A 13,735-nucleotide genomic window follows, 5' to 3' on the forward strand; every position below is an offset into this window, starting at 1 on the left:
TTACAGCACAGAAAGAGGCCACTTGGCCCATCAAGTTCATGTCATGCCCCAGCCCCATGGAGCAATCCAATCAATTGGAATGATCCGATCAATCACTCCTCCATTCGGTCACTGTAATCCTGGAAGTTTATTCCCTTCAAGTGTCCATCTTTCCTTTTGAAATCACTGATTGTTTCCACATTCACCATTGTGGCCAGCGAGTTCCAGCTCATTATAACTCACTGCATTAAAAAATTCTTCCCCTCATTCCCCTGCATCTCTAACCCAAAATCTTAAATCCTTAGTCCTTGTACCATCAGAATGTGAAGATGTTTTCCTGGTCTACCTTTATCTGTCGTAATCTCATACACCTCTATCAAAACTCTTCTCAAACTCCTTTGCTCCAAGGAGAACAATCCCTGGTTTTTCAACCTAACCTTGTGTTAAAACCCTCCATCCCTGGAACCATTCTGGTAAATTTCCTCTGCACCCTCAAAGGACATTCGCATCCTTCTGAAAATGTGATGACCAGAACTAAACACAACACAGAGTATCGGACTCAGTTTTGTTAACCAATCTTTCATGTGGCACCTAGTCGAGCACTTTCTTGAAATCCACATAGACAACATCCACCGCATCCCCTTCATCAACCTTCAACGATATATTTCATCCAAAATTAGATTAGTCAAGCACAATCTGTCTTTTACAAATCTGAGCATTTCTCCTAAATCTACTCAAACCTCTACAAAAGCCTGTTGATTCTTTTCCCTGATAAGGATTCCAGAACCTTACCAACAACTGATGCTAGACTAATTAGCCTATGGTTGATAGGATTGAACTTGCACCCTTTCTTGAATAAGGGCATCACATTTGCCGCTCTCCAATTTTCTGGCACCTCCCCCATATCTAGGAAATAGGACCCATTCCACCTCTTACTATTTACATGCTGGTCAAAGATTTTGAGTTCCTTTTTGTGTCAACTACCATCCTATTCTCATACGCTGCTTGCCGGTCCTATTTTAATTTTCCTTTTCACTTCCCCTCAACCTATTATATTTGATCTAGTTGTTTTTAAGTTGAAGCTATCAGACAGCCATGGAACTGGATCCTGCACACTCAGGAAGAGATCACAAAGAACACACATGTACAGTATCTTATTTTGACAATGATGAGGCAGTCCTTGGATTAGGCAACGTGAATATGTCTAAGGAATGCCATGCTGCACCAGATATACAAGCAAGTATTGCAATTTAGTTTCTGGTTTTGATAATGGAGCCTATTTGGGTGCCAGATCCTGCAATCATAATTGGAGGGGGGAAGAAAAGATGATAAAGTGACAGTGTGTTAGACTCACCAGTATAAGTTAAGTAAATAACACTCAGAAACACCACTCCAGCAGCAAGAGACACCCCCAAGAAAAACAGAGTCTGGAACTCCTGCTTCGTCAGCCTGTCTCTCAAATACTGCAAAAAGGCATATGCTTGCATCAGGGCAAATACACCTGATAGAAACAGAAAGAGAAGTTAAAACGATTTGCATTCCCCTAATTAATAAGTACAGATAAGTAAGTACAGATAAGTTCAAAATTCAACAAAATTGTTTAATTAGTCCATTCGGGAAATATTTCACAATGATTACTAATTAAATCTGATCAAAAACAAGGTTCTTTTAAAAACGTTTGGCTATTCGAGGCAATTAAACATTTTGGACATTCAAAGTTACCACGATACAAGGTTTCATAGTGGGTAAAGGGGAATGCTCCCTCATCTTGTTAGTGGAAAACTAAGTTACATGGCAACTAAACTTTGGTTAAATAAACCTATTTTAAAAAATAATAATAAAAAAAAAGGGGCGGCACGGTAGCACAGTGGTTAGCACTGCTGCTTCACAGCTCCAGGGTCCCGGGTACGATTCCTGGCTTGGGTCACTGTCTGTGTGGAGTTTGCACATTCTCCTCGTGTCTGCGTGGGTTTCCTCCGGGTGCTCCGGTTTCCTCCCACAGTCCAAAGATGTGCGGGTTAGGTTAATTGGCCAGGTTAAAAAAAAAATTACTCCTTAAAGTCCTGGGATGCGTAGGTTAGAGGGATTAGTGGGTAAAATATGTGGAGGTAGGGCCTGGGTGGGATTGTGGTCGGTGCAGACTCGATGGGCCGAATGGCCTCCTTCTGCATTGTAGGGTTTCTATGATGATTTCTATTAACTTTATTAAAAGCCGTCAAAAGGTTTATCAATAAATTTTAAAATTTGGTAGTAAATTTGTTTCACTTGTGATCAACATGTTTTATATTCACTACTGAACATAAAAGCAAATTACTGCGGATGCTGGAATCTGAAACCAAAAGAGAAAATGCTGGGAAATCTCAGGTCTGGCAGCATCTGTAAGGAGAGAAAAGAGCTGATGCTTCAAATCCAGATGACCTTTGTCAAACCTTTGACAAAGGGTCATCTGGACTCGAAATGTCAGCTCTTTTCTCTCTTTACAGATGCTGCCAGAATTGAACATTTATTGTTCATTTCTAATGAGTGAAAGTACTAAATAGGAAAGTTTTAGGCTCAAGCAGCCATTAAAACATTCAGGCCTAAAATAAACATTTTAACATTAGTTTAGTTACTTTTAAAGGGGAGAAATGAAAAAGGTTTGAAGGCAGTGACAGTCCTTAAAATGGGTACATTCAAAAGCATTTTGTTGTCCCAATTATGTCATATCCTCAAGTTAGTAGGAGTTGACTAGTGGAGTGGTCACAAGGATCAGTGCTGGGACCTTAGCTGTTTACAATCTAAATGACCTAGACAAAAGAGTCTGAGAGCAACGTATCTAAGTTTCCCAATGATACAAAGCTAGGTGAAAATGTAAATTGTGAGGACATTGAAGTTGCAAAGGGATATTGTCAAGTTAAATGAGTGGGCAATAAGATGCCTGATGGATTATAATTTAGGGAAACGTGAGGTTACTCATTTTGATCATAAGAATGCCAGAACAGAATATTTTTTTAAAAGGCGTGAAACTTGTAAATGGTGATGTTCAGGGGATAAATGGCAGGCTGGCCTTTATTACAAAGGAATGGAGTATGAGAATACTCTTGCTACAGGGCCCAACATGCAGCACTCCACTATTCTCAGCCTTTCAACTGGAGACTGCTGACAAGCTGCACAGGATTCTGGTGAGACCATACCTGGAGCATTATGTGCAGTTTAGATCCCTATATTTAAGGAAAGATTCACAGTGTTTTCACTGAAGTGAAGTTTCACTAGATTGGTGCCTGGGTTGGAAGGCTCTTCTGTGATAAGGTGCTGAGTGAATTGGGCCTATATTCTCCAGAGTTTAGAAGAATGAGAGGTGATCTCATTGCAGCATAAGATTCTTAAGGGTAAACAGAGGTCGTTTCCACTGGCTGGGAATCCAGAAGACAGGGGCACAATCTCAAGACAGGGGGTTGATCACTTAGGATTCAGATATGGGGAAATTTAGTTGTGGATCTTTGGAATTCTCTACCTCAAGGATAGTGGCTGTTCCATTGTTGAATATATTTAATGATGAGATAGACAAATGTTTGGTGTCTCAAGGATTGAAATGGGGAGCAGGCAGGAAATTGGAGCTAAAGCTCAAGGTCAGCCATGATTGTACTGAATGGGAGAACAGGCTCGGCAGGTCATGTGGTAGACTCCTGCTCTTATCTCGTGTTCTTGCATTTATGAATAAGTGCAGTTTAAAGCAAATAATCTTGCCTGAAAGGGTTTGTAAACTCTTAGATTAAAACCTTGTGGTCCTTTCAGATCTACTCAGGTTGAGTTGGTATGCTTATGTACAAACAGTGAGGAGCATTGAATAGCCACAGGTACAGCATATCTGGACAATTTGTTTGTATAATATAGACCATTAACAGTCTCAGATGCTTACAAGTTACATCAGAACTATATACATGGCCTCTCCTTTGTACTGACTCAATCTTGAAAGCAAAACATTTATGATGCTGATAAGTAGTCTTACCCTAAAGATGCAGCATCTCTGCTAAGTAATGTATCTGAACTTTGATCTGAACCTTCTGGGCATTCGACTTTACTTTGTTATATCAAATAATTTTCTGATTAAAAACAGAACTTAGCATAATGTACAGGGAGAAACGAGCAAGTGACCCCGGGGAGATAGTCCCTGATAGATAGAAATGTATGATACTCGCCTGTCAAGATTTGTACAGCTCACAGCTCAGAAAAGCAGCATTCAGAGTTAAAACGCTCTGTATTTAAAAATGAAGTCACTCACCTGCTGCTGCCATGTGTTCACTGGTTCGGATTGGTTGAAAGCCCACAAATGGTACTTGCATTGATAATATTAAGCCCACAATGTAGAAGGTGCTGTAAGCTGTAAAAAAAAAGTAACAATGTACAAATATTATCACTGCTCCAAATACAACTCTGCCAAAACATGCTTCAATTGGTTACATCCTATGAAAAGGTTATATATTCAAAACCATTGGAATTCCAACAAACCCTCCTTAATCCACAGAACATGAACACTGTCACAACCAAATGAACAACAAAAAGTAAATTTGAAATATCAAGATGCCGTGGAGCTAGAAAGCCAAACCTTGCATAAAATAATTAAATATAGGCTCATTAGGGTTATAACTATCCATATTTCTAAATGTATCTGTAAATGGATTTTTCAAGAATCTAGAAGAGTAAAATCCTATCTCGCATAGAAATTAGAGCCATCTTCCATACAAGAAAGATGATAAATTGTTAACTTTCTTCTAATGCTACCCTATCTACTACAGAGCTGAAAAAATAAATTTCCTGTTGTTACTTTGTATACAGGTGGGGGCCGACCCACCTTCAAAATAAAAAAAATAGAATCGAGTCCCAGCTAGCAAATAAACAAATAGTTTTAAATGTGTTGAATTGATTAATCAGGGTAAATTAAGAGGCAGAAAGCTTATTTTTCCAGATTAAAATATTAGCAAATCAATTGTTGAACGCCATGTGGGATTTCAGAAGATATTAAACCAAGGACCCTTATTGCCTTTCCAGGTAGATGCAGGAAATCCCATTGCATTATTCAAAGAACAGGGGAGTTCTCTTGTTGTCCTGGCCAACATTGATTCCTCAACAAAATACCACCAAAATATTACCAGATCTTCCACCTCACTGTTGTTTGGGGGACCTTGCTGTCTGCAAGGTGGCTCTGTTTCCCGAGAACTAGGACTACTCTTCAGAAGTACTACATTGTAAGTATGTGAAAGTTGAGATATACATGCAGCTTCATCCCTCTCTTCACTATTACATTGAAAAATGCCATTGTTACATTACGACTAATTTAATCAAAATGGATCATGCTCAACAGTTGGCCTCATCTTTGTAATTCAGAAGCCCATTCATACACTAGCTCTCTATTCGTTTTGCCACTAATGTGCTGTTTACCATCAGAATCTGTAAAACCTGCTACAAAGAGGCTCATCTTTCAAGATTGCTTCCAATTCTATTCTGCAAGTTGCTGCATATCTTAAGCCTTAATAAACCTTATCTGCAAATAATTCTGATCAAGAAATTTAGAGTTACACAGTAGTTTAGCAACATTATGACTGAGGTTGCAAGAACTGTGGACACCTTTCAAAGATGTTAGTGAGCAATTTAATTATTACTGTGCTATGCCCATACTTAGAGAATAAAGATGGTGATTGACTATAGAATGTTTGACTACATTGTGGAAAATATAGAATACATCTTTTCCTATCATGAAGCCTAAATAACTGTGTAATGGCACAAAACCCATATTCAGCTGTTTACTATCAAGCATGGTGGCACTCGTGTAGTGGTATTGTCACTAGATAAAAAAAATCTGGAATCAGAATCTAACAATGACCACGAAACCATTGCCAATCGTCGTAAAAACCCATCTGGTCCTTTAGGGAGGGAAATCGGCCATCCTTACCTGATCTGGTCCACGTGACTCTAGATCCACAGCAAGGTGGCTAACTCTTAAAAATGTCCTCTGTAATGGCCTAAACAAGGATGGGCAATAAATGTTGGCCCAGCCAGCAATGCCCACATCCCACAAACAAATGAATAAATACCACTGTTCAATTCTATTGCTTGGGTTTCCTATAATTTCCATAGTATAATCATAAAGCTCAGTGATCCAGCTCTTGGAGCTCAGCATGAGAAAAATTCCAAGCACATCCTGGGGGATATCTCAGGACATAACCAATTATTAGCAGCACTGCACGAGACTAGTGCAAGGCTAACTCCCTTTGATTGCAGAATTGTGCACAGAGATGATGCATTAAAGAGATTGCAAGGATCATCCTCCAATAAAGTAAAAATTCAATGTTTCCCAAGGCAGAGAAATAAGGAACAGTACATTGACAGAAATACAAAGCCAACTTGTATTGGATCATACCACATGCTTCAAGAACATACAAAACATGTTGGTGGTACTGCAAGTCATTGATGTGAAATATAATCCAAATTTCTTAAAGAAAGTCACTTTGAAAGCACAGAACATTGGGTTAAGTGAAATGGCATACACACCCTCACTGGATTAAAGCTATAGATAATCTTATGTTTTGTTAAAAGTAATATTCTCAAAACATACAAAATTCTTACAGGGCTCCACAGGATAGATGCGGGAAGGATGTTTTCCCTGTCTGGGAGGTCAAGACAGTAAGAAGTCTAACAACACCAGGTTAAAATCCAATAGGTTTATTTGGTAGAAAAAGCCACTAGCTTTCGGAACAGGCTGTTTCTTTGTCAGGTGGGTGGGAGTTCTGATCACAAACAGGGCACAAAGACACAAACTCAATTTACATGAATAATGATTGGAATGCGAATCTTTACAGCTGATCAAGTCTTAAAGGTACAGACAACATGAGTGGAGGGAGCATTAAGCACAGGTTAAAGAGATGTGTATCGTCTCCAGACAGGACAGCTAGTGAGATTTTGCACATCCAGGCAAGTTGTGGAGGTTACAGATAGTGTGACATGAACCCAATATCCTGGGTGAGGCCGTCCTCATGTGTGCGGAACCTGGCTCAGTCTCTGCTCAGCGACTCTGCGCTGTCATGTGTCGTGAAGGCCGCATCTCCACATCATGGGAGGTCAAGAACCAGGGGATACAGTCTTAGAACAAGTAGTAGGCCATTTAGGTCCGAGAGGAGGAGGAATTTCTTTTTTTTTATTAGTCACAAGTAGGCTTACATTAATACTGCAATGAAGTTACTGTGAAAATCCCTTAGTCGCCACACTTCGGCGCCTGTTCAGGTACACTGAGGGAGAATTTAGCATGGCCAATGCACCCAACCAGCACATCTTTGGACTGTGGGAGAAAACCGGAGCACCCGGTGGAAACTCACGCAGACGTGGGAAGAATGTGCAGACTCTGCACAGACAGTGACCCAAGCCAGGAATCGAACCTGGGTCCCTGCCACTGTGAGGCAGCAGTGCTAACCACTGTGCCACCCCCAACTCAGAAGGTGGTGAATCTTTGGAATTCTCCACCCCAGCAGGCTATGGAGGCTCAGTATGTTCAAGATGGAGATTGATAGATTTCTAGATATTAAAGGATATGGGATACTGCAGGAAATAACATTAAGGTAGAAGATCAGTTTTGATCCAGTTGAATGGAGGAGCACGTTCAAGGGCCAAACGGCCCACTCTTATGTTGCTATGAAAGTTACACTGACAAACTTCCAGATTTTGATTCTTGTTTCACACAATTTTCAGTACCATTTAATAAGTTCAATTTGCTGTTTCTGGGTTAAAAACGCTCGAGGGGGCAATTGTGGTCTCCGCCAGGGAACTCGGGAAACAAGTGTTAAATGTTAATTAGTCCATTTCCTCCAGCTATTGAGGAAAGCAATTCCGTCATTTGAAGGGTATTTATGCCACATGATTCTCAACAAGCTTTCAGTTAAATAGTCTGCTCCGTGCTTTTCCAATATTCCAGGTAATTTCACAGGCCCTTCGCCTCAAAGCTATCAGTAGTTTTGATTTTATGCAAGCTGAAAGTGGTTTCATCTGATATTCGTTTTGTCTCACGCAATTCTTGAGACATGAAATGGTAACACTGGCACTGCACAATTAAAACATAACAGGTTGACCTATTGGCATGCGATGGCTTCCGAATGCCAGCTTCCCGATGGTTCCCCCCTCCCCAGAAATGCCTGTCCCAAACACATCCCCCCCCAAACACTGATCGCTGTGCAGAAGTTCCCCCTACCCACCACCGATCGGCCTATCCTCGGTCTGGCCCTGCCCCCTTGGCAATGCCTGGTGCCTGATGGGCAGTGCCAGGCTAGCACTGCCCAAGGGGCATCCCCCTGCCCCTGACCCCTCAGGGTGGCCTTAATGCCCCTGCCCCCACCAGAGAGGCGTCACACCTGTCCTCTTTGCTGGGGACCAATTTTAATCCGTGCTGGAGGCAGAAACTTTAGCTAGACCTAGCTAGCACTAATGAGATTCAAATGTGAATTTCAACATAGTAATCAGCTTCACGCCACTTCCTGGCATGAGGTTGATTACGCCATTAAAAAAATGGTCTGGGAAAGTTGCGACTGGCTGGACGCCAGTCACAAATCCTGTTGCAGCCCCTCCCGCTGACATTTTCCACCATTCAAGTGGCACAGCGGGCTAGGAAAATCGCGCCCCACATCTAATGTTGGACATTGTTTTGCAAACAGACTAGTTGGATACAGTCTGTACTTTGCCGATTGCAAACAGCAGAAGGAACATGCCATTTGATACAATTGCTAATCTTTGGGATTTAAGCCGTACATACGTAGCATCACACTGGCACTGAAATTCATATACCACATTAGTCATGTGTTGATGGGCATGATGTTATTTTGGTTTCATGGTAGCATCCTGTTAGTGGCAAATAATACGAGTGTTGCTACTTCATAGCAGCAGTGTCAAACAGCTAGCTTCACCTGTTACTCAAACTTTTGAGATGCCTTGCCTTTCCAGGGTAATCGGAGGTAGACTGGGCACTTTTCAGTGCCAAATGTGACAGCCTTAGGCTTATTCATGAGGGTGTGAGATATACAGCGCGAAACTATCTGATCCGGGTATCCATTATCCTGTAGGATGCCTTTGATGTGTCCTATTTCAGCATCAAGTTGCATAGTGAGCAAATGTGTCTGAAAAAAATTGTTCAAAGTTGTAACAACTCGACCAACCATTTGGCCAATTCTTGCTATGCAGAACTGATCATAGCGAAGATAGAGCATAAAGGAACACTTTTGTGCGTCTTGAGCAGACCATACATGCACAGACGTAGTGAGCCTTGAGGATGAACTCTGTCGTAAAGGTCAGGTGGCAGCTCATCACTCATACCCAAGTCCAGGAAGGGCATTTTTCGCTTACTTTCGAGCAAGGCTGTCCAGTTATATTGAGCAGCAGGTCCAATGGATACGGTTGCTTTCCATTTCCAGGAGTATTCCTGACTCCAAAGATGTGCAGGTTAGGTGGATTGGCCGTGTTAAATTGACTTAGTGCCTGGGGGATTATCAGGGTAAATAAATGTCTTTCAGCAATGCTAACTTGAGTGGAGAAAAATACGATGCACAAGTCAATAACGGCATTGGCAGAGGTCAGGAAGTAAATTGTCTATTTTGTTAGCAACAAACTAGCTTAATGTAAAAGTATAGATGGTTCACAAACCGGCACCGTAAGATGCTTATTGCGACCCCAATGTCAGATAGCACAGGATGATAGCATGCAGGTTCAATGTCACATGCCTATGAGTTCCTAATCTTAGCATCCCTGTTCGAGGTCATCAGGTTGTGTGGGGACAGGATAATAATGGAAGTGTCCAGTTATTCTCAAAACATCTCCTACTTATTGTCCAAAAGGAAGGAGCAAGAAAAATCCATGATGACAAAGAAGATACACTTATCTTAAAAAAACTAACAATTTTAACTTTCAATGTTATCCTGAAGTAGGACATTGCATATTTCAAGAAATCGATTTATAGTACATTTTACAGAGTACATTAGTCTTTTATATGAAGTTTATGTGCATTGTTTTAAAATATTAACATAGATTCAGAACATGTGGCAGGGACCATTACAACACATGTATCGTACGACAATAATACTAAGTCAGTACAAAACTTGGGCAGCCCCAACATGCTTCAATCTTGTTTTATTCTACATCCCTAGAGTTTGTATCAATGATGGCAGTGCAGCATAGGCATTTTATTTGCAAATTTGTTTTCATGTCAGTGGCAGTGCCCAACTTTGCATTTTGTCATTTGAATTGAAGTGATGTCAGGTTCTGGTTCACAGTAAGTGAAATAATATTTTCTGTGCATATATAATATATCTGGAGTTTCAACCCAACCTTTATAAAGCTCCATTTCTCATTAATACTTTCCCTAAAGATGGGACAAAATCATCACTTGCCAAGAAATAAATTGCATTTGTTTCCCAAAGCCAACATACTAAGCCACGTTTGCCAAGGAAGGACTGCATCTGGTATTTCGCCATTTTTGGAAATTAAAAGGAGTTAAATCATTACATTCAGAGCAGTTGCTGTGTGGCATATATTGCACGTATCATGTACGAGATATTTGTATACTCTGCATAGCTGCACAAGATTTAGGTCATCCCCAATGAAATTATTGTCTGCAGCTCGCTTCTACTTATCCACCAATCCACCAATGCACTCCTTCCAATAGCAGCTGTGTTTACTTAATTTCACATTAAAATATTCATTACATCCAATCTCACAGGTAAACGGTTTTTGAAATGCTATCTAGTTAATTCATTAATTTTGCATGACATTTATTTTTGGATATGCTTTGAACTCACTGCTATATAGGACTTTAAAGATTAATGAAACATTCCTTTTATAAAGAATGTCAAGATTCCTATCTAATGCATCATCTGAATGTCAAGCACAGACATTAGTTCACACTGCCATCTTCTGGCGAATTAGGGTGACAGCAATTTCTCCCAGAAATAAATATTAAAATGTCAATTAGTGATAGACTAAAGTTGACGAGGAATTAACAGAATCATAGAATGGTTACACAGCACAAGAGGAGCCACTCTCCTTGCATTTTCCCCAAAGACTTGCAAATATTTTCTTTTCAGATAATTATTCAATACCCCTTCAAAAGTGATGACTGAATTTACCACAACCCCACACTCGGGCAGTGCAATTCAGATCCTAACCATTTAAAAAAGTTTTTCTGCATGTTGCTTTTAGTCATTTTGCCAAATTGCTATCCTCTGGTTCTTGACGCTTCTGTCAATGGGGACAGTTTTTCCATATCCGTCCTGTCCAGATCCCTCATGATCTAGGTGGTACAGTGGTTAGCACTGCTGCATCACAGCTCCAGGACACAGCTCCAGGAATCTGGGTTCGATTCCCAGATTGGGTCCATGTCTGTGTGGAGTTTGCATGTTCTCCCCATGCCTACGTGGGTTTCCTCCAGGTGCTCCGGTTTCCTCCCACACTCCAAAGATGTGCAGGTTAGATGCACTGGCCATGCTAAATTGTCCCCTAGTGTCCCAGGATGCGTAATTTAGAGGGATTAGTGGGGTAAATATGTAGGGTTACGGGGATAGGGCCTAGGTAGGATTGTTGTCAGTGCAGACTTGATGGGCCGAATGGCCTCCTTCTGCACTCGAGTTATGATTCTATGATGAGCATCTCGATAGAAAAGAGAGGTTGAGAGGAGATTCTAAGGAAAACAGTTTCAGCTTCGCCACTCTATCCAAGTAACATACTTTTAGTACTGTGCATAACCATTCATCAACAAAATTAAGAAATATTTGCTGAAAGGTCGAAGTAAATTCTCTTCATGAAACTAAAACTGCAGGCATTAAAAGTTTAGTTCCCCAAAATGCACAAAAACCACCCTGTCCACCATCTATATAATTTGAAATAAAAATGAAATTTGCATTCAACATTATTTTTAAAATAATTTGCATCACAAGTACCCGTCATACTTGCACTTCATTAGTCCAAATACCCTTTTCATAAAGCAGTAATCAACTGAAAGACACCACTGGCTCACATGCTAAAATCAATAGGACACACACCAAGAAAAATCAGCAAATAAGCCACCAGTAAACAACACAAACCCCACCCCACAAATAAATAGCAAAACATGGCGAAATTTAATGGTCAGATGATTTCTTGAACACATTTACAATTGTCATCATTTATCAACTTCATATAGTTTTGAAAAATAGCATTTCAAATATACTGGATAATTTCCCTGATCCATAAGGAAACATTTTCCAATCCCTCTACTGTACTGACTGCCTCTCTGGTGTCTGAGCTTGCACTGTTGGCGCTACACTGACTACGACTCCCAGAACGCAGTTTAAGGCATCTACCACTCAAACGGAGGCAGGGAAATTTCAAACCGTAAAGAACTGCCATTTGCAAATCACACGCAGCACTTTGAGTCATTTTGAAAGACATTCCACTTCTGCAACTGGACGTTGATTTGACAAAATGTTGAAAGCTTTAGTTTTCCGATTAAGGATATTTCCCCCCTCAACACAGCTGGTTTCCAAGTTGCTGTGCTTCAGTGCTCTTGAACAGATTAGCCCTGTTAAGAAATCTAGTAGAGAAACTGTTGAACACTGCCTATTAACACAAGTCTTGCTTGGATATTCTTGACGCAATCTGGATAGTGACGGAGGTTGCATGGAACTACATTCAATGACCCCAGTGAGTTAGCCAAATTTAGAAGGAAAATAGACCAGCCCGAGTTCAATTGGCCAATTGATTTTTAACTTTACCATTGTATCTTGATTAGTTTACTCACTGGATTGGAATGTGACCATCGGGCTAAATACCATAACTGTGTTATACTGCAAGGACACAAAATAAATATAGATCTACTCCAACTGCAGCAAAATTTAACCGGGGGTGCAAGTACTTGCAAAGTTATTTTGGAAAGGAATAACTATGGAGAGAGTTTACTGACCTATATAGACCCTTCTGCTGAATCTCTGCATCAGTAGCAATACAAACACGTGTAGAGGGATAAGGTTGATGATGAACACGTAGCCACCCCACGCGGATACCTGAAATCAACATTCAAACTACAAGTTGATGTGAAATGGAAATAAAGTTTACATGAAAATAATAAACATTACCATGACTCAAGGCCAGTACCGAAATCACAAACACTTTACAGCAGCTCAATCAGGTAAAATACATGGCTGTCCTTGTCCATTTATTGGTTTTCCTGTCCTTAGTATTCATCTTGCAGGGTTGGGGATGTGTTTCATCATCTCTCAAACTGACAGGTAGAGGTCCAAAGTTTAGCAAACGTTCTTGGGTTTGGGCAAAGAACAGATAATTCACCTCCACATACATTCCCATCACTCCCTGATGGACTGTGGAAAGAATATGGTTGGAGCTGGGTAATTGGATTTTAAATTGGGACAATGTGGAGTTACCACATTTACTACTCAATTCAGAAGCAGGGAGGGATTCACATCATCTCATTAGATTGAGTGATCTGACAAGTTACTGATCAATGCCATTCCCTGGTTGACTTATTTTGTAGGGGAGATTGACTAAAATTCATTTTCTGGATTTGTACACACAGATCTAGGTGCACAATTATAAGCAAATTTGTACTTTGTTAAAATTTATAACAACACAGTTTTTCTCTGTCCAGATCAGTCAGTTTAAAGGGGCGAGTCTGTGACTGGGTTTATTTGGTGAGTGGTGCCTGGTGCACATGGGGTACTGATGACTCAAGCGTGTGATGAATGTATGGCTGCCA

General features: G+C 40.5%; 1 protein-coding gene across 1 annotated transcript in view; it reads right to left on the minus strand.

The window, feature by feature from the left end:
* The window catches only part of stt3b (STT3 oligosaccharyltransferase complex catalytic subunit B), a 113,043-nt gene that overhangs the window by 24,640 nt on the left and 74,668 nt on the right, over window positions 1-13,735 (minus strand). The window contains exons 5-7 of the mRNA XM_078242159.1: window positions 12,926-13,025; window positions 4,241-4,339; window positions 1,334-1,480 (exon numbers count right to left, since the gene is read on the minus strand). Of these exons, the coding sequence (XP_078098285.1) occupies window positions 1,334-1,480; window positions 4,241-4,339; window positions 12,926-13,025 (346 nt within the window). The remainder of the gene's footprint in view (window positions 1-1,333; window positions 1,481-4,240; window positions 4,340-12,925; window positions 13,026-13,735) is intronic.

The sequence above is a fragment of the Mustelus asterias genome, chromosome 2, assembly GCF_964213995.1.
Source record: "Mustelus asterias chromosome 2, sMusAst1.hap1.1, whole genome shotgun sequence".
Lineage (NCBI taxonomy): Eukaryota > Metazoa > Chordata > Chondrichthyes > Carcharhiniformes > Triakidae > Mustelus > Mustelus asterias.